This window comes from Camelina sativa, chromosome 8 (assembly GCF_030686135.1).
Source record: "Camelina sativa cultivar CO46 ecotype springtype chromosome 8, ASM3068613v1".
In the NCBI taxonomy this organism is placed as follows: domain Eukaryota; kingdom Viridiplantae; phylum Streptophyta; class Magnoliopsida; order Brassicales; family Brassicaceae; genus Camelina; species Camelina sativa.
Window position 1 is genome coordinate 243,023 of NC_141887.1, and position 25,087 is coordinate 268,109.

The 25,087-nt window shown below is 38.5% G+C and overlaps 7 protein-coding genes, 2 long non-coding RNA genes and 1 pseudogene across 12 annotated transcripts; 7 read left to right on the forward strand and 3 right to left on the reverse strand.

The window, feature by feature from the left end:
- The first annotated feature begins 2,086 nt into the window (after positions 1-2,086).
- LOC104705286 (uncharacterized) lies at positions 2,087-2,643 on the forward strand. Its single transcript, XR_754277.3, has 2 exons — positions 2,087-2,232; positions 2,423-2,643. It is a non-coding gene; the product is annotated as an uncharacterized LOC104705286 (long non-coding RNA).
- A 633-nt stretch (positions 2,644-3,276) lies between these two features.
- On the forward strand, positions 3,277-5,182 carry LOC104705288 (uncharacterized). The gene is made up of 6 exons (XM_087460594.1): positions 3,277-3,670; positions 3,753-3,938; positions 4,047-4,139; positions 4,255-4,350; positions 4,474-4,711; positions 4,803-5,182. Exons 1-4 carry the CDS (start codon positions 3,397-3,399, stop codon positions 4,284-4,286), a joined length of 585 nt encoding a protein of 194 aa, XP_087316720.1. The 5' UTR covers positions 3,277-3,396; the 3' UTR covers positions 4,287-4,350; positions 4,474-4,711; positions 4,803-5,182.
- Positions 4,291-5,073, forward strand: LOC147939544 (uncharacterized). The gene is made up of 4 exons (XM_087463010.1): positions 4,291-4,350; positions 4,474-4,711; positions 4,803-4,994; positions 5,066-5,073. Exons 1-4 carry the CDS (start codon positions 4,291-4,293, stop codon positions 5,071-5,073), a joined length of 498 nt encoding a protein of 165 aa, XP_087319136.1.
- LOC104705287 (phospholipase D beta 2-like) lies at positions 5,162-10,946 on the reverse strand. 2 transcript variants are annotated; one of them, XM_087460584.1, is made up of 10 exons: positions 9,032-10,946; positions 8,552-8,668; positions 8,283-8,477; positions 7,887-8,135; positions 7,267-7,335; positions 7,020-7,167; positions 6,589-6,737; positions 6,009-6,185; positions 5,729-5,926; positions 5,162-5,644 (listed from the first exon to the last, which is right to left on the reverse strand). In XM_087460584.1, the coding sequence occupies exons 1-10, from the start codon at positions 10,502-10,504 to the stop codon at positions 5,351-5,353; spliced, it is 3,069 nt and encodes a 1,022-aa protein (XP_087316710.1). In that variant the 5' UTR covers positions 10,505-10,946; the 3' UTR covers positions 5,162-5,350. The 2 variants fall into 2 exon arrangements, with proteins under 2 accessions (XP_087316710.1, XP_087316711.1); XM_087460585.1 differs by having other exon boundaries at positions 10,732-10,905.
- A 415-nt stretch (positions 10,947-11,361) lies between these two features.
- Positions 11,362-14,380, reverse strand: LOC104705289 (mechanosensitive ion channel protein 1, mitochondrial). 2 transcript variants are annotated; one of them, XM_010421260.3, is made up of 7 exons: positions 14,182-14,380; positions 13,210-13,933; positions 12,855-13,132; positions 12,570-12,670; positions 12,315-12,422; positions 11,897-12,118; positions 11,362-11,751 (listed from the first exon to the last, which is right to left on the reverse strand). In XM_010421260.3, the coding sequence occupies exons 2-7, from the start codon at positions 13,914-13,916 to the stop codon at positions 11,644-11,646; spliced, it is 1,524 nt and encodes a 507-aa protein (XP_010419562.1). In that variant the 5' UTR covers positions 13,917-13,933; positions 14,182-14,380; the 3' UTR covers positions 11,362-11,643. The 2 variants fall into 2 exon arrangements, with proteins under 2 accessions (XP_010419562.1, XP_087316716.1); XM_087460590.1 differs by lacking the exon at positions 14,182-14,380 and having other exon boundaries at positions 13,210-13,973.
- Positions 14,381-15,371: 991 nt separating this feature from the next.
- Positions 15,372-17,460, forward strand: LOC104705290 (uncharacterized). The gene is made up of 3 exons (XM_019229175.2): positions 15,372-16,436; positions 16,539-17,087; positions 17,176-17,460. Exons 1-3 carry the CDS (start codon positions 15,552-15,554, stop codon positions 17,284-17,286), a joined length of 1,545 nt encoding a protein of 514 aa, XP_019084720.2. The 5' UTR covers positions 15,372-15,551; the 3' UTR covers positions 17,287-17,460.
- Positions 17,461-17,493: 33 nt separating this feature from the next.
- LOC109125872 (putative receptor-like protein kinase At5g24010 pseudogene) lies at positions 17,494-19,409 on the forward strand (annotated as a pseudogene). The gene has a single exon (XR_015563236.1). The product of XR_015563236.1 is annotated as a putative receptor-like protein kinase At5g24010 pseudogene (transcript).
- On the forward strand, positions 18,604-19,188 carry LOC109124955 (putative receptor-like protein kinase At4g39110). Its single transcript, XM_019228597.2, has one exon. The coding sequence runs from the start codon at positions 18,604-18,606 to the stop codon at positions 19,186-19,188; it is 585 nt and encodes a 194-aa protein (XP_019084142.2).
- A 553-nt stretch (positions 19,410-19,962) lies between the features above and the next one.
- On the reverse strand, positions 19,963-21,750 carry LOC147939545 (uncharacterized). The gene is made up of 3 exons (XR_015563237.1): positions 21,615-21,750; positions 21,001-21,447; positions 19,963-20,826 (listed from the first exon to the last, which is right to left on the reverse strand). It is a non-coding gene; the product is annotated as an uncharacterized LOC147939545 (long non-coding RNA).
- Positions 20,087-23,125, forward strand: LOC104709065 (ferric reduction oxidase 2-like). Its single transcript, XM_087460589.1, has 7 exons — positions 20,087-20,347; positions 20,437-20,539; positions 20,628-20,828; positions 20,924-21,486; positions 21,573-21,819; positions 21,963-22,657; positions 22,749-23,125. Exons 1-7 carry the CDS (start codon positions 20,134-20,136, stop codon positions 22,886-22,888), a joined length of 2,163 nt encoding a protein of 720 aa, XP_087316715.1. The 5' UTR covers positions 20,087-20,133; the 3' UTR covers positions 22,889-23,125.
- Positions 23,126-25,087: the final 1,962 nt, after the last annotated feature.

Here is a 25,087-nt window from a genome sequence, read left to right on the forward strand (position 1 = left end):
ACCACCCTAAATCTAGCAGCACAGTACCTTTTATATTTCAACAAACACAATATAAAAGGAAGGAGAAAGAAAGAAGGCATATTGCTCATGGATGAGAGAACCATCGATGCTTCTACGTTGTTAACGCAACGCCGGAGAATGGAAACAGCGGTGGTCGTGTCGTGACGACTGAGGATTCGTCTAGCCGGAGGGCATTTCAAGAATATCCTGCGGAACCCGGTAACGTGCGGTCAAATGCTCTACATAAGTTAACAAAATTACAGAACCTTCATAAACTCGAACTGTATTTGAGTTCTTGAAGTTCAAGTTAGCTTATTGTGATGATTCTGGTTTTTTGATACATTTTAAGTGGTTTTGTTGTGGCTGTGTTTTAAAGCCGACTGAAGATAAAGGAAAGGAGTATGTATGGTTCAACTATCAAATCTGGGAAGCTTAGATATGGTTTGGTTTGTGAGAGAGACTAGTAAAATCATTAGTTATTGTGTTTTTCTCTTTGCTTCATCAACTGTATTGAATGATCACTAATTAATCATCATATTCTTCATGGAGCTCCAACTCAGTCTTTTAGCTACCGGACTGTCATGTCTGAGGTGCTACACTTGAATCTTGAATCATTTGTCTATATGTGCTTTTGAGTTTGTATTTGAATCTTTTATGGATCTTTCTGTGTGTCAGATCCTGGATTTCATTGCTTTGCACCTGACTACTGGATTTCATTCAGTGACAAAGCCGCAGCCAGGATATGGCTTTAATTACACAGGGTTGTTGATTTGTGAATTACAAAATCAGTCAGTTCTTTTATGCATTGGTACTTTTGTTGTAATAAGTTTTCCATATTCTCATCTTAAAACGTTACATGTTCTTTGTTTAGTTCTATATAAAGGGTTTTTTTTTTTTTGTGAAAAAAACTATATGTGAAGAGCTTTTCGAGTTTATCTGCTCCCTTACCTATCTGATCTCTTACTTTCAAACCACTGTTGAAGATTTGATCTAACACAGGCTTAGTTGATATGTCACTGTTTCAATTTGTTGATTGTTGATTAGGTAAAAACCGAAATGAGAATTGATCTGAAACTATGTTAGTGTTGTTAACTTTTGTAGACGAGTTGTGAAGGAAGAGGAGTAGAGTGGTGATGAGTACAAGCGACCATCTCCGGCCATTGATTGTCGCCGGCTGCCTCACCACTTTCGTCGTTCTTCTCCTCCATAGTTTTAGTTTCCCCAATTTCTCCGATCACCCCCTCCGTGTTTTTTTTGCTTATTTTAAGATTTTGAAATCAGTCCGTCTGATACATTCATAGAAAAAAAAAAAAAAAGGATTAATGTGGAGGAGGAGACTGGAGACTGTAGAAGAGGAACGAGCGTCGAATAATTTTGGTTTGGGTTATGTAATTTGGGAATATTTAAAGAGAAGCGATTATTAAAAAGTTATTTGGTTTGGGTTATAATGTAATTTGGGAATTTTTATATTCGGTTTAATTTCGGTCGGTTCGGGTTCACCTAATTACTACGTTGTCGTTTCATCTTATCTTGCAAGGTTTTTTTTGCTTTTATCATTTTTATCGCCTCCTCTTCCTTCTCTTCTTGTCTCGAGTCTCGACCTCTTCTTCTGGCTTTCAAATCTCTCCCGCCTCTAAAACCACCCTAAAACTAGCAGTACAGTATTTTGTGTTTCGTTTACATAGAGAGCTGTGAATTCCTAAGTTTTAATGATGTGATTTAGGAATTCTCTGTCACATCATAAAAGTTTAGGTATTCGACAGCTCTCTATTTCAACAAACACAACACAATATAAAAAGGAAGGAGAAAGAAAGAACTGTTAAACTCGGGTGAGCAAATCCGCGATGTTTCTTTCAACAATTAGAGAGTTTCCTTCACCCAAATCGTCGTGCTACAAATTCTTGTTTATTTTGTTGAGCCTATAAAATTAGGGTTCTGTGATTTTAGGGTTATTTCTAATCAATCACTCTTTCTTCACTGAACCCTTTGATTATGTCATTCCCCCGGCTCAATTGATGGAATTTTTTTTTTTTTTTTTTTTTTTATGAAGTTATGAACCACTTGGTAATTTTGCTGATTACAGAACTGAGATGTGTGCTCTGTTTTTGAGCTAATGAATGAATCATCACAACTAGGAGGAGCTGGTTCTGGATGTTCTGAAGTAGCTTTTGATTTGGGAGTCAATCTAGTTTGAAGTAGGTTTTGATCTGATGAGAAACTGAGATTGGACGGGTACCAAAACTGAAAACTTCTATTCTTGTGTATTCCAGTTACATAGTCACAGTCCTAACTCTTCTTGTTTACTTTGCTAATATATATAATCTGGTTAGAATCTCACTGCTTTAGCTGATTTTACTTTGTCAAGTTACTTCTTTCTTGAGTTTTAAAGTTCTTGAAATGACTTTATCTAAATGCTTTGCAGCTTTACAACAACTGCAGTGGTGCTTAATTATGAAGGTGAAACAAATTAGAAACTTATGAAGGTGATTTTTTTTTTTTTTCAGCTTAACAACAAATAGACCTTCATAAGTTTCTAAATTTTTCAATGGATCCAACCATTGGAGATGCTCTAATAATTAGTAGGAAGCATTTTGGCCAAAAAAAACTGATGCTCTATAAAGCCATTTTGAGTTTTAATTCTTATTTTCCACATTATTTACATTAATTTACCATCAAGATGATCCAATAACTTTTATTAAATTGTGCAAATCACAAAATCAATTTAATATTAATAACATCTTCATCAGTAAGATTAATATATTATATATATATATATATATATCAAAAATTAATATATAAATGATTCAATTGGTTATTGTTATCACACATATTTTTTTATTATCCAAATCGTTACATGATGTTCACTTACATGATCTTAAAATATTATTTTTAAGATAATCAATTATAAAAATAACAAAAAACTGATGTGTCACTATTATAAAGCTCTAAAGCCAATTTAAGTTTTAATTCTTATCTTCTACATTATTTACATTAATTTGTCATCAAAATGATCCAATAATTTTTATTAAATTGTGCAAATCAAAAAATCAATTTAATATTAATAACATCTTCATAAGTAAGATTAATATATATATATATATAATTAATAATATATAAATGATTCAATTGGTTATTGTTATCACATATATTTTTTTTATTATCCAAATTATTATATAATGTTCACTTAAATGATTTTAAAATATTATCTTTAACATAATCAATTATAAAAATAACAAAAAAATAAATAACAATTAAAGTGTGGGTCTACTACCTAGTGTAATAGTATTGGTGCACAAGACCGATACATATAAATTACCATTATAACGAGGCCCATCTAGCCTTATATTTATTCTTTTCCCAGTTTGAATTTTTTTAGGTTTTTAAAAAACTCTTTGAATGGTGACGAGGGCTACGCCGCCGGTGATGAAGAAGGCTACTCCGGAGGTTTCTTCTATGAATAGAACATTTGTCTTTTGGGACATCAAGAGTTTTCCGGTTCCCCCTGGCTTTGATCCACGTCGGGTCCGTCAGTGCATTCAACGGTTGCTAAAGAATTATGACTACGATGGTCCTCTCACCATCTACGCCGTTGGCATGATAACAGACGTCCATGATGACATCCTTCGAGCTCTCTCTTCCAGTGGAATCATTCTTCATTACGCCCCCTACGGTTAGTAGTATCTTCTCATCCTCATATACCTTCCTAATTTTCAAGTCTTTAATTAGTTTCTTCTTCTGATGAATCTGTGCAGGTACTTCAGACATCATGTCCCTTATGTTTGAGTGCATGTACGATAATCCACCCCCAGCTAATATTTTGGGCATATGCTATCCAAGAGCCTTCGCTACACCTCAGAGTGGATTCAACCTTTTCAGGCCGTTTCCGTATTCTTCTCCTCAAGAAGACGCCATCAGCTGGATTAACTTAATTCTGGCAGGTCTGTGTGTTTTTTTTTTTGGTCATAGCTCTCTCACTCTTGGTGTTGTTGTTAATATTACCAGCAGCAAATCTTCTGAACTAGCAGCTACTTTTTATTCTCCCGCAGTGTCAGGGTCACTTAAGCAGGAGGATACGTGTCTTGAAACAGATGAATCTGCCAGCTGGTTTTGCATATTATGCTATGATCATCCCACTTACGGTAATTAAGCAGCATCCTAGCCGAACCCTTTTTTAACTCTTCTTGGTTTTGTTTTCGTAAATTTGAACCCATGTTATCTTTTTCCACTGGATGTGCATTTGTTTTTCAAACTCAGAGGAATGGACACTTGACCATTGGGGACAATGAACCTATGAGTAAATTCGAGGACGAGGATGGGAAACCTTCCACCATTGTCTGGTGGCGACCAATGGCAAGTTTTATTAATATCTGTTAACTTTGAGATTTCTCTAAATTTCTTAGTTTTGTTTGCCTAAATCTGACCCCGTACGTGTCAAAACCTCTTACCAAAAGTTTTCCTTTCTCACTTGCGTAGAAGCCTACCAGGGACGAGGCTGTGGCTGACACATTTGTCTTTTGGGACATCAATATGTTTCCGGTTCCCTCGAGCTTCGATGCTCGTCGGGTCGGTCCGTGCATCAAACGGTTTTTGGAGCTACATGGCTACTGTGGTCATCACACCATCAACGCTGTTGGCATACTAACAGACGTTCCTCCTTACATCCTTGAAGCGCTCTCTTCCACTGGAATCAATCTTTGTCACGCCCCCCACGGTTAGTATCTTCTCATCCTTAATTATGTCTTAATTCCTACGGTAATATATATGGATGATGAATACAAGTCTTTTAGTTTCTTCTGAAACAGGTACCTCAGACATCATGTTGCTCATGTCTCAGTGGATCTCTAAGAATCCACCCCCAGCTAATATTTTGGGCATATGCGATCCGAGAGGCTTCCCTCCTCCTTTGAGTGGATACAACCTTTTCCGGCCGTTTTCCTATTCTTCTCCTGAAGAAGACTCCTTCATTTGGGAAAGCTCTCTTCTGGCGGCAGGAGGTGTGTGTTTGTCCCCTCCACTCTCACAGTGTTGTTGATATAACCTTGCAGTTCTGTTGCTGAACTTGTAGCTACTTAGCTCTCAATATTTAAAAACAATACTGTATAATGGGGAAGAAAGAAACAGAGCCCTATCCCTTTATAACACCATAATACTGATCTTCCTCTTTTTAACAATTTCTTCTCTCGTTGCATGCTGAAGCACGCTATTCTGCAATTAATTAACAAAGATATTATCATAGTTTATTTACAGTGCCCGATCAATTATAGTTTACAGTCTACACATTAAGCTCTTCTTACGCCCAAAACAATTTAACAATCTTCAATTCATAAATAAATGCAACTCTGCTTTGAGATCAGATTGTGAGATTCTCTTGTATGGCAAGAAAGGATCCAACAATGTTTCCTCCGACATCCGGGAACTCCTCACTCCCTGGAAGTGGCCGGACTTTGCCTTTCCGATCAACTTCCACCGGATATTTCATCAGATGTCCTCTCATCTCCGAGACTTCCTCACTCCTAAACTGTTTCCAGTTCTCCTCCGCCATTGTTCTCACCTTGCTTACACACACTAGATTCTCCGGCTCCAAAAAGCAATCATCTGACATTGCCATGTGCTCTGCCCAAAGCGACATTCTATATCCGAATATCTGCAAAATTGATGTCGAGAATGTTTTTGAAATGACTTGGACTATGAAACCATGCATGTTTGGATTATCTTTGCGTGCGATTACCTGACCACGTGGACCAGACTGTCGTCGTGTCCATGTATGTTGAGGCTGGTAAGCTCCCATAGCAATCTCTGTGTCTCTTGTCCCTTCCATTGATCTTTGGTTTATGTTTGCAGATCCAATTACCACATACTCATCATCAACAACCATCCCTTTTGAATGAACATATATCATAAATCTTCTGCTCTTTCGACATTGTGCCTATAACACCGTTTCAAATACAACTCATCATTCAACGACGACAGAAACAGCAGTAGCAAATTAAGCAGTTGGGTTTGGTTACCTGAGCAGTGTTCTCGTTGCTTGAACTTCCTGTTCCCCATTCGTTATTTCCGTTCACCATTTCTCTATTTCCAAGACAGAAGAAATTCAGATAGTCTTGTGGGGAGAATTCATCTTCGAGGCCAGCCTCTACTAAAGCATTGTAGATAGTCCCATACATCATTTGCATCGTCTTGTGCTACGAGGAAAGTAACTTTGACATTCAGTTTCAAAATCTTTCAGCACCTGGAAACTGTGTAAACAAACCTAAACGCCTAGTAATGGAAGGACCAATATGATTTTTTCAAAACATCAAATTGGATCTACAAAAGTTACACATGTCTGATTCTTGGATCCATTCTCTTTTATTATAACAAGGTGTGCCTGAAAAATACTCTAATCACCCAACTACATGCAAATTTAAGAACATGCACAATCAACATTAGATCAAACTAATTTCTACTTTAGATGATCATTTGACCAGTTTAACGAAAGATGCAAGGAAAAAAATCATGACATCAATATTGTCACATGGACTAAGAGAGAGAGAAAGAGAAGGTTAACGATTTGCAAAGACATATATATATATTCACTAGAATTACCTGCCAATATAGAATTCTTTGTGTAGCGGCGCCGGTTGGAACTCCTTCTGGCCACATCGGAATGACAATATATGCCGCAAACCGTTCCTTTGATCTGATCTTATCAGCAATCTTCAACGCAATTTCCATAGGAATCAGGTTGTTGGCACCTACATGACCAACAACAATGCTCAATAAACAACCTTAAAGAGATGACCAAGGTTATCAAGACCATTGTCACAAGTTGAGAATCAATGCTGCCAACAATACTCAACTCAATAATTTTTTAAAAAAAAGACTGTACCACTAATTCTCAACTGTTACACAAACTAAGTTTTCTTCTTTATTGCTTGTATCTAAACAATGATCAACACACGCATTTTTTAAAACATTATCCGAATTTTTTGTCTCTCTAATCATAAGCTCATTTGAAAAAACAGACATAAACAAACCTATGTCCTTGTGAGCATTCCAGTCGTAGGAGGATCCAATGAAATACTGGTTCTCGATGTAGATGAAGTGTTGAGCTGCACGAATGGCCTTTACATATGCAGTGTGTATGCTCATGTCGATGAGCACATTCTTACCGCACACCAAATTCTATCCAAACAAAATCCCTTTATCAATCAATTTCCCAGCCAAATAAGCGTCCACCAAATCACAATGACAGCACCATTTTTCTTTGTTTTTTCAACTCACCTTGCTTGTAGCATATTTTGGATCCTTTGGGAAACCTTTCACAGAGTTTGAATCGATTGAACGGAAAATCTATAAAACAAAAACCAAACAACCATTAGCTTAGAAACAAATTCAATTGGGACAATATTTTGTGGACCAAAGTATAAGATTTTCATGGTCAACTTTGTGAATTAGCCAGAACAAAACTTTGATACAATGGTCAAAACATTCATTTATTATATAATGGCCAGACGTAAAGAGAAGGAAAAGAAATCCCAGACATTATTGGTACAGAGTTAATCAAAACAATAGGCTAACTGCTACGAGATGCTGATATTCAGACTCCATGGTTGGTTTCTAACCTTTTACATTAATATATAGTATGAAGATACCGGTGCCAGTCTATACGTTGTTGAAATAACCCCAAACATTAATCGGCGCAGAAAATTAAAGCAACAGACTACTTACACAAACACTGATATTCAAACTAAAAGGGTTGGTTTCTGACCAAATAAGAACGTCATAAAATTTTCTATATCCAACCCCAATGCACGGATCAAGAGTGTCATGAAATCTACATCTTGCTGTTGTAGTACACGCAATCTGTCATTTTTATAAAATAAGAGTTCCAAAGTGCTTACCTGAACATGCCAAGCCTCGGGGTCGTTTGCACTAACAGTAGGAGCATCAAAAACTCCTAATATATCTGGAATCCTGTCGATCCTTAGTAATGCATCATCATACGATGTCTTCAATTTATTGATTCTGTGAGGCTTCGCAGCCTTCAGCCACCTCTCCTCAAAATTGGTCAGCACGTCATACGCAGCTGGGCCATCAATCTTACTGTGCAAGTCATGCCAAGGTTCTCTTGGACAACCCGACACATCACCCTTAATTACATTTTAGTACGCCAAGTCAAGGTTTTCCCATTCAGAACAAAAGAAACTAGCAACTAAAGGATATATCTTGCTAACAATTACTTAAGTATTTGACACCAAAGTTACACTAAATATATTTAGAAAGGCAAGCAGACATACCGCGAAAGTGGGGTTGTGATAGTCACCTTTATGATCTGTTTGCAGCGTTTTAAACAACGGATGTTGTGGAGTATCATATCGGCCATCACAAAGATCAAGTCCGCCCACAAAAGCTACGATTTTCCTTCTGTTACCTCCAGCATCAGCATCTACTATCAAGGTTTTTTGGTGGTGCGTATAGATGGTTCCAACTTCCTGATGGACTAAAATATAAGTAGAAGTCGGATACCTCAACCAAGAAAAAGACCAAAAATTCATGTTATACGTACCCTCTGTTTGACCCAACTATGTCGCTTTCCAGCATTTCGAGGGCATAGCAAGACTTGAACTGAGGAGTCCTTGAAAAAGCGGCGTGTCTCCTCGTCATGGGTTCCCATCACCCCATCCTGTTCAAGTGAACAAATTGTGTCAATACCTACAACATACATGAATCACCATAGATACACATACACTAAACCATGTCATCTAAGATACATATATCTCTATTGACTTATATATTTCTGCATAAAGCAGGCATTTCTCATACTTACTCGAATAAAACTGAAGATTAAACCCATGAAAAAGAATTCTGGATTACAAGGAAAAGTAGGCTAACCATAAACGGAATGAACCTCAATAAGACTCAAGAAGCCAAAGCTGTTGACTTCTTGAGTCTCTAAAGATGTTCTGGTTCCTACCCTATAGCGAAACTAACATGTGCACTTCACAACCAATAAAGAAGAACGGACTTGAGATTTCTAATAACTTACTGTCATGTATCCCAAGATGTTTTGTGAAGTTGGGTCGTCCCAAACCAAAAGCAGGACTCTCACACCTTCTCGGGACTTTGATCTTAGGAGCTCACCCAGTGTACATTCTGAAGCAGGATCTTCTTTATCCCGAACAAGCCTGACATTATGCCACACTGACCAGCCTGTAATATAAATCAAACGTCTAGCTTGACAAATGGCATGAAACATATCATGCCAACACTTGCCATGTTCGTAATACATTCCATTGCCGAGTTTTATTGTCGGGAGAATCCCATCAGGTACATGTGCATCTTGGTACAAAGTCACACTACCACCTTCCCTAAGAGGAAAATAAGTTCCAGGAACCCCCTGGTAATAAGGACCTGCACCAACTCCGCTGTGATAAAAACTGAGGTTATCCATTGAAGTATATTGAATCGATAATGATAGAGTTGCCCCAGGTTTACTAGGCTTTCCATTGCTGTCCCGAATAGAGTAAGTCCCTTCAATTCTTGCACCAGAGTATATTTGTTCAACTGGGATTGTAACGATTCCTATAAGCTGAGAACCCACAACGTCACTGTCCTTAACAACAAAATGGACCTCAGCAGCGTGATGAGCAACAGGGACATAAAAATGCTGCTGCCAGACAGGATATTCGCTGTTGCTAATGACATATGTTCTTCCTACCACAGCACCAGCGAGGGATATGGAAACATAAGGATCACTTGTGATCTTCTTGCTCAACTGGCCTTCAATCATGTTGGTCATGCTTCCAAAGACAACACCCAATGTCTTGTGGAACAAATCCATGTTTGGTAGATTATTTGCACGAGAAACCCAAATATCGAGATTCCCATGCAGCAAGAGGACCTTCAAGGAGGGTTTACCAAAGGGCACAATGTGCGTACAGGGAGTATGTGGCGATCCAGCAGATGCGTAACCATGACTAGAAGAATCTAGTCTTCCTGAGTATGACAAATGTGAATGACTTGAAAAAGAGTTGGTAGGGTGTTCATAGAAGTTCCCCTGCCAGGATCCAGAAGACTGGGAAGGCAAATATGGAGCTGAGGGGGATGGTGGTGGCACAGTTGGCTGATTGACAGAAAGATTCAAACCAAGCAAAAGATCATCGAGACGAGGGTAAAGAGATGGGGAAGAGGAAGTAGCACTGGTGACACTCTCATGACTCGTACTATGTTGTGGCTCAGGTTGGGGTGGGTCTTGTTGATAAGAACCATAGGTAGGCTGGGGATGAGCAGGATAAGGAGCAGGAAGAGGAGGAGGAGGAGGTTGGTGTTGGTAATCAGAAGAAGCATAGTAATAACTCGGTGATGGAGGAGAGTGGGTGTAGTGTAATGGACCCGAATGAGAGGTTGAGGCATGGTGATGAGGCGATGGTGGTGGGTAAGGATAAGGTCGGGGAGGTGGGTATGGATCTGAATTGGGAGGTCTATAAGGGTATGGAGAATTCGAACCATAATTCTCCATGGTAAAACTAACTACACACAGCACTGTTGGTTCCTTAAAATAAAGCAATTCAAAATTTGGATTCAACGCAAGTAGAGATTTTTCGCAATCAACATCACCAAACCCCTTTCTTCTTCTTCCCAAACAAAGTTCCAAAATAAAGAGAATTTTTCCTAATCAACAATGGCGGTAATTTTGCGTTTAATCAGAAGAGAGACATCATTTCATAATATGAAAAAAAAAAGTACATTACTACGACGGATTAGAGAAAAGCTTCAAAGGAATAGAGAGAGGCCTTGTAGTTGCAGGGGCCTTGAAACCCTTTATGAGATCATCGCAGAGAAGGTACTTTATGCGGGCGGGGGAAGACGAAGTCTCTCTGCAATTAAAAAAGATTTGATTTTTTTTTTTGGATTCTGTGTGGACTTGAACAAAAGGTTTAATTGGCCTACTGTGGCCGGTCACTTTTTTTTTTTTTTGCATATTTAATTTTAGTTTTTAAAAAAAAAAAATGTGGATCATAATTGTCATTTTTTGTATATATATTAATCTATATATGATTTAAGGAAAGTAATAGACATAATAAGACTTTCAATTAAAGCTGCCTATAGTTTTTTTCTAAATAATAGAGTATATATTTTGTATATATTAAGATAGGTTACTAATTGGCCTTGACTGATTTGCCCATTACAACAACAACACAAAAAAAATGGTCAAGTTCATGCCAGTCAATTAGCTCATTGACGCATTCTCATGATAATCAAAAGAATATATAAACGTTCATATCAAATCCTTCTTCTTTACTGAAGAATTTGGTTCTAAAATTGGACAACAGTGGAAATCAAGGAAGCTGAATGATTAGATCATGCACTGCGAAACACATCAAAAGAGCAATCTCCTGCTGCTTAAGAGCATATTGAACTGTGTTTTTGCTGTACATAGAAATTGTTGGAACCCTCTACTTCTTCCTCCTACCCCATTGAACTTTAATCATATAAACAAAAACTAGTAGGAAAAGAAACAAAAGAAAAGCAAAGTCAACATCGAATGTTTTCTCTTGAAACCTAAAAAAAGTCATCACGATTTTCAGTAATTTCCAAAAAAAAACAAAAAAAAAAAAAGACATATTTCTTGATTCATCTTGCAAAATGGCTTCCAGATCAGAATTCCTTATCCCAGGTGGTTCCCAGCGATACACCGTGCTTCTGTATGATCTTCACCGACTCAATAAGGACTTCTTGTTGTGTTGTGTATAGCTCCTCTTTCCCCTGAGACAAAATAATCACCATATTATTTTAAAAACGACCGACCGCATCAAGTTACTTAACTTTGTCCGGCAAAGATCGCTAGTAATATCGTAGTAGTAGTAGTACCCATTCCAAAAAATGTTAAAAGAGAGAACGAAAAGTGTACCATTTGTTTGAGATTGCACCCAATGGAAAGTTCAGCGAAAGATTTTTCCACTCGCGATAAGTAACAGTGGGGAGCTTCTTTCCCTAGGAAAACTTTTGTATTTGCTTTTAACATTTCCTTGATTTCATTTGATATTTCAGGAATCTTATCCAAGTCATCGATCTGCAGTGGGATCTTGGATGCTATAGCTCGCCACTGAGCACGTGACTTATTCACAATCACCTGTTTATATGTTAGTCAAGTTGAGGGTCACCATATATTTGCTTCCGTGAAAAATGTATACAACAAGATTCAAACACTGAGATAATCAAACGGACACGACTATTAACTCAGTGTCGTTTTTAAGTGTAAAAATCAGAAAAAGAGAGAATAAGCTTATGCGATATGAAGATGAATAGTGCCAAACAGATAAACTCACCTGACTGGAAAACAGTGAATTGGGTACCAAAACCGGAAATTTTTCGGCATTCAACAAAGACGTTGTCGTAAGTCCCATCTCAACAACTTGACCTTCTACAGATCCAGCCTGAAAAGTGGGAACAAGAAACACACTTTATCTTGAGGAAAAGAAATAAGAGTGAGAATGACTAATAGATTTGCTTGCTTTAGGAAACTTAATTAAAAGAAGAGAACAAAAAGCAAGTAACACAAGAAAAATTCAAGTTTAACTAACTTTAATTGTATCTCCCATAGAGAAAGGTCGAGAGAATTGCATGGACAGACCACTCAGCACATTACCAAGGATATCTCTGGCAGCAAATGCGGTGGCAACTCCTGAAAAACTCAAAATAAAAATTGATAATGTTATGAGCAAATAATATCCTAGAAAACGTTAGCAACCTTGGAAACGATAAGACTACATGTTTCTGGTAGATAGGCTTTATTTCCTAGTTGGCAATTATCATTATAGGCCGTGAAAAACAGTTAAGTAAGTAGAAATAGAGAGCAGAAGACACACCTCCAACTCCACCAACTGTCAAGATAGATTGAACAGCTACCCCACAGGCTTCAGCGGAAGCCATCAAACCAATTGCAAAAAGACCAACTGATGATACTTTGTCCAAAGTCAAAACCTTCTCCCTATCCAGGCCACCAAAACTCTTAGCAGACAACATTCGGGTAATCACATTGGTCTTCCAGCGATATAGGAACCACACAAGTGAGAGAATGACTGCTCCCTTCACTGTTGGGGAAAAGTACTGAGCTGCTATTGTTGTTGGAGCCACCATCGCGGCACTACAACGACGTATCACACAATCAAACATTCAAACAGACCACATGTTACTCAACTGGAGAAAGTTAAAGCAACTGACATTTGTGCAAAAGCAATGAAGGTGACCAAGTAACGGGCAGGATCCTCCAAAGCTCCCCAAAAGCTTTTCTCATAAGGAACATCTTCGTTAGAGAAGCCTCCGGGAAGCAAAGCAGCGGAGCTTTGCATAGCGTAAGTGTGAAACCTCCTCAAAACACTAGGCATGACTACCCAAGCGAACAAAGTAGCAGTCATAGTGAGACTGATGGGAACAATGACCTCTTTAAGGTAAGGGTTGGAGTCGAGGAATTGGTGAACATGAGGGATCATATCATCAGAGGCTTCTTTAGTCTTCCTAGCAGTTTGGGTAACAGCGTCGACACTAGTCTGCAAGACATCTTTGGCCTTGACAACCCAGTCAGCGTCGCCATTCCCATTGCTAGTAACAGCAGGGGCAACGATGCTTCCGAAATTGTCAGGTTTGGAGCTGAAAGCTCTTGCGTAGGAGGAATGGCCCAAGAAAGGGATGGAGTAGTTGAAAGGCTTAGCATTATGATGCAGGCCCAAATTGGAGACAATGGAAGAGGCAGGGGAAGAAGAAGCTTTTGCTCTTGGAGACGAGACTCCGTCGAGAAGAGGGTTTCCGCAGGTAGTAGTAATGGACCTGGCATGACGAGAGTTTAGGAGATTGAAAGAAGAAGAAGGCTCTTTCTTCCGGAAAGCAGAAGACTTGATTGACTTGAGAAGCGATAACCTAACTCTGGCCATTGAGAAATCTGATCTATCTGCACATTTTTTTTTATTTTTTATTTTAACAAACAAATTAAAATTAAAAATTAAATTTTCTCAAAACCTCCCCAATTAAGAGTTAATAATCTCTCATTATTATTATTATTAAGGAACAACCCCCAAGTTCACGAATTAAGAGCAGAATGAATCATTCATCGATAATGGCGGACGGAATTCAAAAATCCAAGTCAATGGGGTTTTCTTTCACTACTTGGAGAAATTGAATAGATTATCTATCTCTTACCTGAAGATGATGATGATGATGATAGGCTTAAGCTAAGATTAGAGAGAGACGATTCTTCAATCCAAAACACAACTGTACCTGTGGGAGATACATATATAAATAAATCATACTATTTGCTTGGCAAAGAGGGAAAGAAAGAATAAGCACAATCCAAGAAAAAACATAGACAAAGCGGTCAACAACAACACCAGCCCTCGTTGTCGTACCGACGTCCTTTAAACACCCTTCAACTTCTGCCCCATTGGGCCTTAGGCCTTCTTAATTGCTTCAACATTGTTTTTATTGGGCTTAATGCTTCAATTATAGTGGCAGGCTCTGTAAAAACAATCGGTTTGATAATGTATAATTATTATTTTTATTTTTCCCCGGTTAATGCAAAATGTAAGTGTTGTTATTATCAAAAAGATTTGTTTTTTTTTTTTTTTAAAAAAAATAAAAAAAAAGAGCGAGTGCACACACAACTTGGGTTCGTTTGGGTTCGGGTATAATAAATGAAATGAACAATGACAAACAATAACAACAACAACAACAAAAAAAAAAAAGGTGAAAGCAGCAGCTTAACGTGTATTCTTGTGATTGAACCTTCAGACGTGTCTGTCTACGATCGAACATGTAAACGTCTCACCATGTCTTTTTATTTTTTTTTTTGGTTTTTGAGACCCAGCTCATGTTTGTTTGCCACTCGCCATTCTCTCATTTCATTACTCAACATAATTATAAACTAATTAAGGTATACAATCTAATCATTACACCAATGATTATCTTTATATGGACAAAAGATATAAGTAGTATATATCTATTTTCTGTACAAATCTGCTTATAATGAAATACAATCACTAAAAATATAGTAGAAGATATTATTAACTCATCAAGAATCACTAAAAACATTGATAGATTGTGATAACGCTCTTTCTATCTAATCATATATGTACACATGTTATTTTTACCATCTATACATTACATTTATTGTAAATTTGTAATAATGGTTTATTCTTAATTCTTAGCATATTTACAATAAAGAACTTTGACTCTAGTTAATTTGGGAATACATATAAGAGGAGATTTTCTATTTTTAAAAAATCATAACAGTATCATCACAATGTGAAAACTCACCTTTAGCTAATAAATAAATCAAGATTAAAAATTTAATAATATAATAAAAAAAAATTAAATAAATAAAAAACAATTGAAAATCCAAACTCGATTCATGGTTAGTCCATTTTTTCTTGATAAAAAGGCTTGGATGGATCTCATCACCAACGCTGCTACACAAATGCTACATTGATCCCAAAAAAAGGTCTGATCTTCTCCGGATCGGAGAGAAAAACCCTATAAAGTTTTTTGTAATCAAATCTCTCAATTAAGCCTTTATGGGAGAAAACAACAATCATCACAAAGAGCAAAAGCCACTTCCATACGACAAATCTAATAAACCCTTTTCTTCTTCTTCTTTAACGATACCGTCATGCTCGTTTACAGCGATGATCGTCCTCTTGATCTTCGTATCGTATCTGTTATACTCATTCAGTTTCATCTCATTTCTAAACCCATATTCTCCTTCTAAATTCCCCAATACTCTCATCGTACCCGTAATCCGTCTCGGGTCGGGTCAAAAACCCGAGGAACTACAACAAACAGAGCTCAAACACGTAGTATTTGGAATCGCTGCGTCCTCAGATCTGTGGAAGCATCGTAGAGAATACGTGAAAACGTGGTGGAAACCTCACGGAGATATGAACGGCGTCGTTTGGCTCGACACACCCGTCAACGATTCCGTTTCCTCACCCTCCGCCTTGCCTCCGATCAAAATCTCCTCCGACACGTCGAGCTTCAAGTACCGTTACCGTAACGGTCACAGATCAGCGATCAGGATCACGAGGATCGTGTCGGAGACGGTGAGGATGTTGAACGGGACGGAAGCGGAGAGAAACGTGAGGTGGGTGGTGATGGGCGACGACGACACTGTGTTTTTCACTGAGAATCTTGTTAGGGTTTTGAGAAAGTACGATCATAAACAGTTTTATTACATCGGAGCTCCGTCCGAGAGTCATTTGCAGAATCTGCACCAGTTCTCGTACGGTATGGCGTACGGAGGAGGAGGGTTTGCTATAAGCTATCTGCTGGCCAAGGTTTTGGAGAAGATGCAAGATCGTTGTATCGAGAGATACGCTGATCTTTATGGATCAGATGATCGGATTCATGCTTGTATGGCCGAGCTTGGTGTTCCTCTCACTAAAGAAGTTGGCTTTCATCAGGTTTCTTTCTCTATTCTATTTTGTAAATTTTGCTAACAATTGCATTTGTAATCATTTCATTAATATTGGTGATCTAATTATATATGTATGGTGTTGAAACAGATGGATGTATACGGGGATCTACTAGGCTTATTATCAGTCCATCCACAAGTGCCAATAGTGTCAATCCATCACCTAGACGTAGTGGAGCCTATATTCCCAAAAACAAGCCGAGTCAACGCCGTAAAGAAACTGATGATCCCAGCGAAACTCGATTCAGCGAGTCTTGTCCAGCAGTCGGTATGCTATGATACAAGTCGACAGTGGACAATGTCAATCTCGTGGGGGTACACAGTTCAAATCACGCGTACGTATATGCCAGCGAGAATGATGGAGATGCCCACTCGCACTTTTAACGATTGGCACAAACGCTACGATTTCACTAACGTTGCCTTCAACACGCGTCCCATAACGTACACGGACTGTCAGCGTCCGCGAGTGTTTTATCTCTCTCGCGCGTTTAGCAATTCTTCTTCTGATCAGAAGACGACGATTACCGAATATACAAGGCACGACGAATGGTATCCTAGTTGCGACTGGGGAATAGCAGATCCTTCCGATATCAATCAGATATTTGTCTACAAAAAGCCTAACCCGGATAGGTGGAACAAGGTAAAATTATTTTCTTCTTTTGTTAAGTTTACTATATATGATTATTAGAAAAAAAAATATATAAGAAAATGTCGAACGTTGATATCAGGCACCAAGGAGAGATTGTTGTAGATTAGTGCCGACAAGGAAGAAGGGAACAATGGTGCTCAATGTGGCAGCTTGTGCAAATGACGAAATTTTGGCTTATTCTGATAAATAGTTTCTTGTTTATTATATTACAAGAATTTTGTTTGTTAGTAACATATTTATATACTTAAGGAATAAAATATATATCCTTTGATAAAATATTCCATCAACTATATTTTGGAAAAAAATGTATTCAAATGTCTTTGTATTATTTTTTCTTCATCTAAGAAAACTACCTATAAACAAAGCACTTCTGTCTAAATCTTTATAAATAATACTCAGATGGATAACATAGTTTGAATATATATATGGGCTTCCGGCCCATTAGTAGATTTTAAAATTAAAATATGATAGATTAGAAGACAAAAAAAAAAAAAAAAAAAAAAAAAAAAGAAAAGACAGAACAGCAGCTGGAATGACGCGTTGACTTGGTTCTCTCTCTCTCGTTTTCATTTCATTACAATTTGGATTTTTTTTTGTTTTGGTCTGATCTGTGCAAAAATCGAATTGGACTGCAATGGCGATCCTCTACTCAAGGATCGTATTCCCTCTCTTTGTCTTCCTTCTATCTTCTTCTGTATTTGCCTCTTCTTTCTCTCCTTCCGATGAGTACCTCGTCAACTGTGGTTCCGACGTTGACTCCACCGTCGTCGACTCCACCGTCGTCGACAACCGCCGGTTCGTCGGAGACGCAAACGCGAAGTTCTTCTCATCTGAAGATTCAATCGCTCTCCGAGGAGGATCTCCGAACGTCCCACAGATCTACAGAACCGCTAGGGTTTTCCCGCGACAGGGGAAATACAAGTTCAATGTCAACGAGGAAGGCACTCATATGGTACGTCTCCATTTCAATCGTCTCAATTCCTCTAGGATCAATCTCGATGACGCTCTCTTTCACGTTACCGTCAACGGTCATGTCGTGCTTAGCAATTTTAGCGGCGATGAATCTAGGGTGGTTAGAGAATTCTTGATTTGGGTCCATGTTGGTGAGCTTGTTATCAGGTTCGTTCCTAGTAAAGATTCGAAATTCGCATTCGTTAACGCCATCGAAGTTATATCTGCGCCTAAGGATTTGGTTGCTGACGTTGCAACCTCTGTATCTCGCGATGGAACTGAGAGGTTCAATGGTTTAGCTAAGCAAGCTATGGAAGTTGTGTACAGAATCAATGTTGGTGGTAGAAAAGTTACTCCTTTTAATGACACGTTGTGGAGGACTTGACTTCCTGATGATGTTTTCTTCAAAACCGCGGATGGGTCTTCTTCTTCTTCTGAGAAAGCTTACTTCACCGGTAGGATTAAGTATAGGCCTGGAGGGGCGAGCCGCGAGGTTGGACCTGATAACGTCTACAACACTGCTCGTGTGTGTAAAAGAAGCAACGGGTTGGTTGATATGAGTTGGGATTTCCCAGTGAGTGCAGGTTACAAGTATCTCATTCGGATGCATTTCTGTGACATAGCTAGCAAATCACTCGGCAGGCTATATTTCAATGTTTTCATTAACGGGAACGTGGCGTACCAAGATTTTGATATCTCATACGCTGCTGATGATGTCCTTGCTTCTCCGTATTACATTGATTTCGTTGTCGATCCTACTACTGCTGATTACAACAATAACAAAAACAGCCCTTCAGGATCGTCGATAACAGTAAGTGTTGGACCATCAAACAAGACTAGTGTTGATGAACACGGAGTTGATGCGATATTGAACGGTGTTGAGATCATGAAGATGAATAACTCAATGGGTAGTCTTGATGGGTATGTTTCAGCAGATATGATTCTGAATACTTGCCCGAATCGAAGAAACGTAAGCATATTTATCGCAATGTTGGCATTTATGTGTATTTTTATGAGCTTCTACATTGTGGCTCGAAGGAAGAAAGCTAGGGATAACTATGGCTGGACTAAGCTGTCCATGGACGTCCTTGAAGATAATAATCCCAAGTCCGGGAATCAATTGATAGCAAGAAAGGCTTGAAGATGCTTTTGCTTGGTGAATATATTAACAATGGACACTTTTCCTTTAAGTATTTTCTACTTTGACACGATGGAATAATCTTTTTTTTGTTTCTTAATTAGGTTTGTAATGTTTCACAATGGTGTTATAATGTGTTGTTTATACATATGTAACTGATTTATTTGTTCAATGTATATAGAGATACTCTGATGCAATTTTCGAAATGGAAATGTTTTTATTTATGTTCATGTTATAATTGATGTCACTTTGTTTGATAAACAAACTGTACTTGTGTAAGAGACTTTTCAATCGAAACTTGCCAACGTAACTGTAGTCACCTTTTGGGCTTTTCTAATGGTAGTTGCTAATAACCAAATTAGTATTGCAACTTTTGTCACATAATTAGTGTAAATAAACGTGATTAAACAAATAAAACAATAATCTATCAAGGTCAAGAGTCGCGGTGATGTCATGTCATGGATGATGATGATGATGGTACGGTTACCGTACCGCATGATCCCCACCTCCGAATCCAGTCATTACATCATAACCATAATATAAGAATGCCATTAGTTTTTTTCCTTTTTCTTTTTCACCAAAAACATGAGATCAGATAGCGTCTGACTGAGCAATAAAGGTTGCATGGTCCTTGGCCTCTTCCCAAAAGTCAAAATACGAACTTGTACTATCTTCTAATTAATCCCCTCTAGTTCAATATCAATACATTTATACGTCATATTGACAAAAACAATTAGATTAAACACAATGTCAAGATCCATGGACAGAAGAGTCACATGCCTGAACCATGCACTGGTAAGTACTTTATCACATTCCGTACGAGTCACTCCATTACAACATGATACGTATTTACACATCCTCTTTATATATACACTTCTTTCCCCTCTCATTATCCACAACAAAATTCGATCAAAGATCAAGAGAAAGAGAGCAAAGAGAGAAGAGGATATGGACAACAGCAAAAAAGTTTCAGCAACAAACCCATCAGCGGGAGATGAGTTCAAAGATGTGATTAAGGGATTGATTAAGCTCTTCATGCTGGTGATTGTCCTAGGATTCATCTTCATTTGGATCGTTATGCCAACCATGGTCTATCGAACCCAGTGGCTAAACCCTGTCATGCGTACCGAGTTTGGTACATCGACTTTTTTTGGTGCAATAGGTTCGTTGATTTTATTTTTCCTTAATTCACATTATACAATTACTGCAATATGTGATGGTTTTGCTTGTTTCTGTTTGGGCGGTATGCAGGCTTGACGTTTTTCATGTTCATGTTCCCTATGGTCCTCTTGGCTTGTTTGGGATGTCTCTACCTTCACTTGAAGAAACCAAAGACTACTAATCCTCTCGTTAGGTACTTAATACTCATCAATAACCACTATACTTAAATATATTTATGTGTTTTTCGTACGTGACGACACAAAAATATATGACCGTAACAGAGAGAAGATAACCGAGGGAGGCGTGTTAGCAGCCATGAGAAGGCCGATGCTGGTCAAAGGGCCACTGAGGATAGTCTCAGCTACCGAGTTAATCTTGTTTGCAATGTTTGTGGCTCTTCTTCTTTGGGAATTTTTCATGTACATGCGCAATGCTTTCCCTACCATTACTCCTCAATCAGCCGCTAAACATCACCAAAAACTGTAAGCAAAATTTCACAACTGTCAGCTTATTTAGTTTCTATTAAGACATGAGTTAGTATTTTTAATAATTCCAACGTAGCATTCTATATATATAGATGGCAAGCGAAGTTGGAGGCAATGGCAATAAGGATAGGGCTAGTCGGTAATTGTTGTCTAGCTTTCCTATTCATACCTGTGGTGCGTGGGTCATCATTGCTTCCGGTTATAGGGCTGACGTCGGAGTCAAGCATCAAGTACCATATTTGGCTTGGTCACATGCTCATGACCCTATTCACCGCTCATGGTCTCTGTTTCATTGTCTATTGGGCCTCAATGAATGAAATTTCTCAGATGGTGAGTTGGGGTAAGACCGAGATGTCGAATGTTGCCGGAGAGATAACTTTGCTGTCTGGACTTGTGATGTGGGCCACTACATATCCGTCGATAAGAAGGAGATTCTTTGAAGTTTTCTTCTATACTCACTACCTTTACATCGTCTTCATGCTCTTCTACGTCCTCCACGTAGGCGTCGCCTTCTGCTTTATCACCTTCCCTGGTTTCTATATCTTCATGGTCGATCGTTTCTTGAGGTTTCTACAGTCACGTGACAATATTCGGTTGAGCTCTGCACGTGTTCTTCCTGCCAATACCGTTGAACTCACTTTCTTCAAAAACAAAGGTGAGTCTTAATCAAGATTACATGTATGAGGGTTTCTGGTAGACCATAATTCATATAGCTAATCATGTATCTATGGTATCTTACAGGATTGGTTTATAATCCGACGAGCATATTGTTTGTGAACATACCGAGCATTTCGAAGATGCAATGGCACCCATTTACGATTACTTCTAGCAGTAACCTCGAAGCAGATAAGCTAAGCGTTGTGATTAAGAGCGAAGGGAAATGGTCTACAAAGCTTTACCAGTTGCTTTCTTCTTCTGATCACACCGATAGTTCTCTTTCTGTTTCTGTGGAAGGACCCTATGGACCTGTTTCAACAGATTTCTTAAGGTATTACTTTCTTGTTCGAAATTATTGTCAATTTCAAATTTGATATTCGTGTGGTTAATTTAATCAAGCAGAGTGTATTTAGGGTTTGGATTTCTTGTGCCATAAGTAAGTACTTGCTGAGGATATTGTTGCTTTTTTTCCAGGCACGAGTCTTTGGTTATGGTTAGCGGAGGCAGCGGAATTACCCCATTCATATCTATCATCCGTGACTTAATCTCCATGAGCCAAACAACGACATGTGAACTTCCAAAGATTACCCTGATTTGCGCGTTCAAGAACGCTTCTGACATATCCATGCTTGACCTTATCCTCCCCACATCTGGTCTCGAATTATCATCTGACTTGAATATCCAAATTGAAGCCTTCATCACCAAAGAGACAGAACCAAGAAACGAAGAAACACAGAAGATCAGAACCATCTGGTTCAAACCAAGTCCCTCGGACCAACCAATCTCAGCGATCCTAGGACCAAACTCATGGCTTTGGCTCGCCGCCATCCTCGCTTCTTCCACCCTAATCTTCATGATAATCGTCGGAGTCATGACAAGATACTACATTTACCCGATCGATCAAAATAAGAACATGTACAATGCCGCGTCAAGATCAATCCTTTATCTTCTGGTCCTCTGTGTTAGCATCATGGTGACTTCAAGTGCAGCTGTATTATGGAATAAGAAGAAGTACAATGCTGAGAGCAGTAAACAGGTCCAAAACGTCGACGTACAGAGCCCAACATTATCTCCTAGCTCATGGGCTAACAGAGAAATTGAAAGTAGTCCTCAAGAGTCACTTGTTCAATGCACCAACCTCCACTTCGGTGAAAGACCAGACCTCAAGAGTAAGTATATATGTTACATCTGTATTCTCAACATCTGGATATGTATACAATAATAATATAACCATATTTTCATTAATGTTTGTGAAAGCAGAGTATCTACTTGGGACCAAAGGTTCAAGCGTAGGAGTGATGGTGTGCGGTCCAGAGAAGATGAGGCAAGAAGTGGCCACGATTTGTTCATCTGGTTTGGCTGAGAATCTTCACTTTGAATCCATCAGCTTCAGCTGGTGATTGCGCATTTTATAATATACATAACTTCTGTTTGTGTGGTGTGCTTTGTGGACTTGTCTGTTTTTTTTTGCAAGGAATATTTTTGTGGAAATGGCCTCTACTATTCTGTACCATTCTGTTCTTAACTTTTGTATTTCCTGATGTAACGGTTTGCTCCAAATCGAGGCGTGGAGAATTGTCTATGTAAATTCTGAAATGTGTGATTTTTTTTTTAATATATTTTATACTCTTGATTTGCCCCAAAATGATATGTTTCTTGTTTCCATTATGTTATTGAATCTTTCATAAATGATAAATTACTACAGAAACAAAAACAAAATTGGTTTGCGTCCACATACAACCAACTAACACACGAAAGTAATGAACGGGGAAATAGCCATTATGGTTACGAGCAATTCGTGCAAGAAAGCCTGATTGTTGTTACAGCCCGTCCGTTCATATTCATACTTAATATAATATAGTTAGTGGACCTTTAGTTTGATATTTTATTCAAAGCTAGTCTTTTACGCCACTCATACTCAACATATATTCTAAACCTTCAAGTAAATAAAAAATGAATGATCAATAAGAAAGCAATGAGCTTTTAAATGTGATTTAGCTATCTCTATCGAATTAATGTGAATAGCTAGCTATCTTTTTCTGAATATAATGTGATTATATCTTTTTTACCAACCACAAATCAAGTAGGAAATCATTCCATGATTGGTAGCTCACTATAGAGAAAGAAAAAAGAAAAAAAAAAAAAAATCACAGCAGAAATCTTATTGAAAAAGAGCTCTATAGATTTACAAGTGAATGACACCTAACTTCGGGTTTGCCCTAAAATTCTCTCTCTATTCTAGCCGATGCGGCAAAACTTTTAGATTTTCGATATGTCCTTTCCGGCTGTCGGGCTCATTGCCGGATCTGGGAGGATGTAGAACCTTGTCTTAATCTTTGTCTTTAGTCTTTGTCTTTCTTTGGTCTGTTTGGTTTAGATTTGTTTGCGTTCAGAGTTGTAGCGGTCTTGTCGTCAAAACCCTCTTTGAAGCGAAGCGAAGAACGGCTGTAGAAGGGGAAGCCATCGGCGGTGAGAGCTGGATGTGGTTAGAGACGGATCTGTTTCTTAACAGATTAGTCTAGGTTGTGGCTCAGATATGGTGGTGCTCCTGTCGCTAGTGGTTTGAAGGAGACGAACGTATGTTGTCTCTTGGTCTGGTATTGTATCTATCTCGTCTCTCTCTTCTCTTGTTTGCGGGTTTTTCATCAAGGCTATGTTGGTTTTAGTGTCGTTGTGGCTTTTACCCAAGGTTTTAGTTTGCTTTGAGTTGTGGTTTGTGTTTTCTTTGCAAGTCTGCCTTCTCCGGTTAAGGGTTTGTAGTGGTTCGGAGATCTTCTGCTAGGTTGGGTTTGTTGGTCAGTTAGGGTTGGCGTTGCGAGCTAGGTATCGCTCCTTGGGCTTGTCATTTGGATGTTTTTTTGTTGCTAGTCATCTACTAGCTCTCCTCTGTGGCTTTTTGGAGTCTTAGAGTGGAGTTCTTGACAATAACAGTGGAATCGTCCTTCAGCTCTTCTCTTGCGAGGAGGTTACCAGTTTTGGGTCTGTAGATGGCTGAAGTTGGGTCGACGAGGGTCCGCGTGTAAGAGCTGCTGGTCTTCTTTGATTTGTCTCAGGTCGATTCGCAAGGTTCTCCTTTGCTCCTAGTTTGGATCGCCCTCCATGGGGTTTTGGTTTGTTGTGGTGGTTGTGGTTTCTGTTTCTCTGTGATGGTATGAATTCTGCTTTTGTTCCTGCCGGTTTGATGATAGTTCAGCTACGGTGTGCGCTCTTAGTGCTTCCGGTCTTCTGGGTACTCTCCGACGCTTATAGGTTCTTTGGAAAAGCTTAGTGGAATTCGCTCAGTTTCAGTTGGGCAGTTTTTGATCTTTGATCCTTCTCTCATCCCCTTTGTAAACTTTTACTATAGGTCTTGGCTGCTGGTTATGTTCTTCTACTAGTCCTAGTCTCCGGAGATATGTTTCCTGCCGGCTTAAGCTTCCCTTATTTAGACTTAGTTTAAGTGATTTCTATGTTTTCACCTTTTTTGTATTGAACAGATTACATCTATTCAGTAATAATATAAAATCAGACGATAAAAAAAAAAAAAAAAAAAATTGCAAATGAATAGCTATCATTTTTTAATTATTTTTTGAGTGAAATGTGAATAGCTATCCCTATAT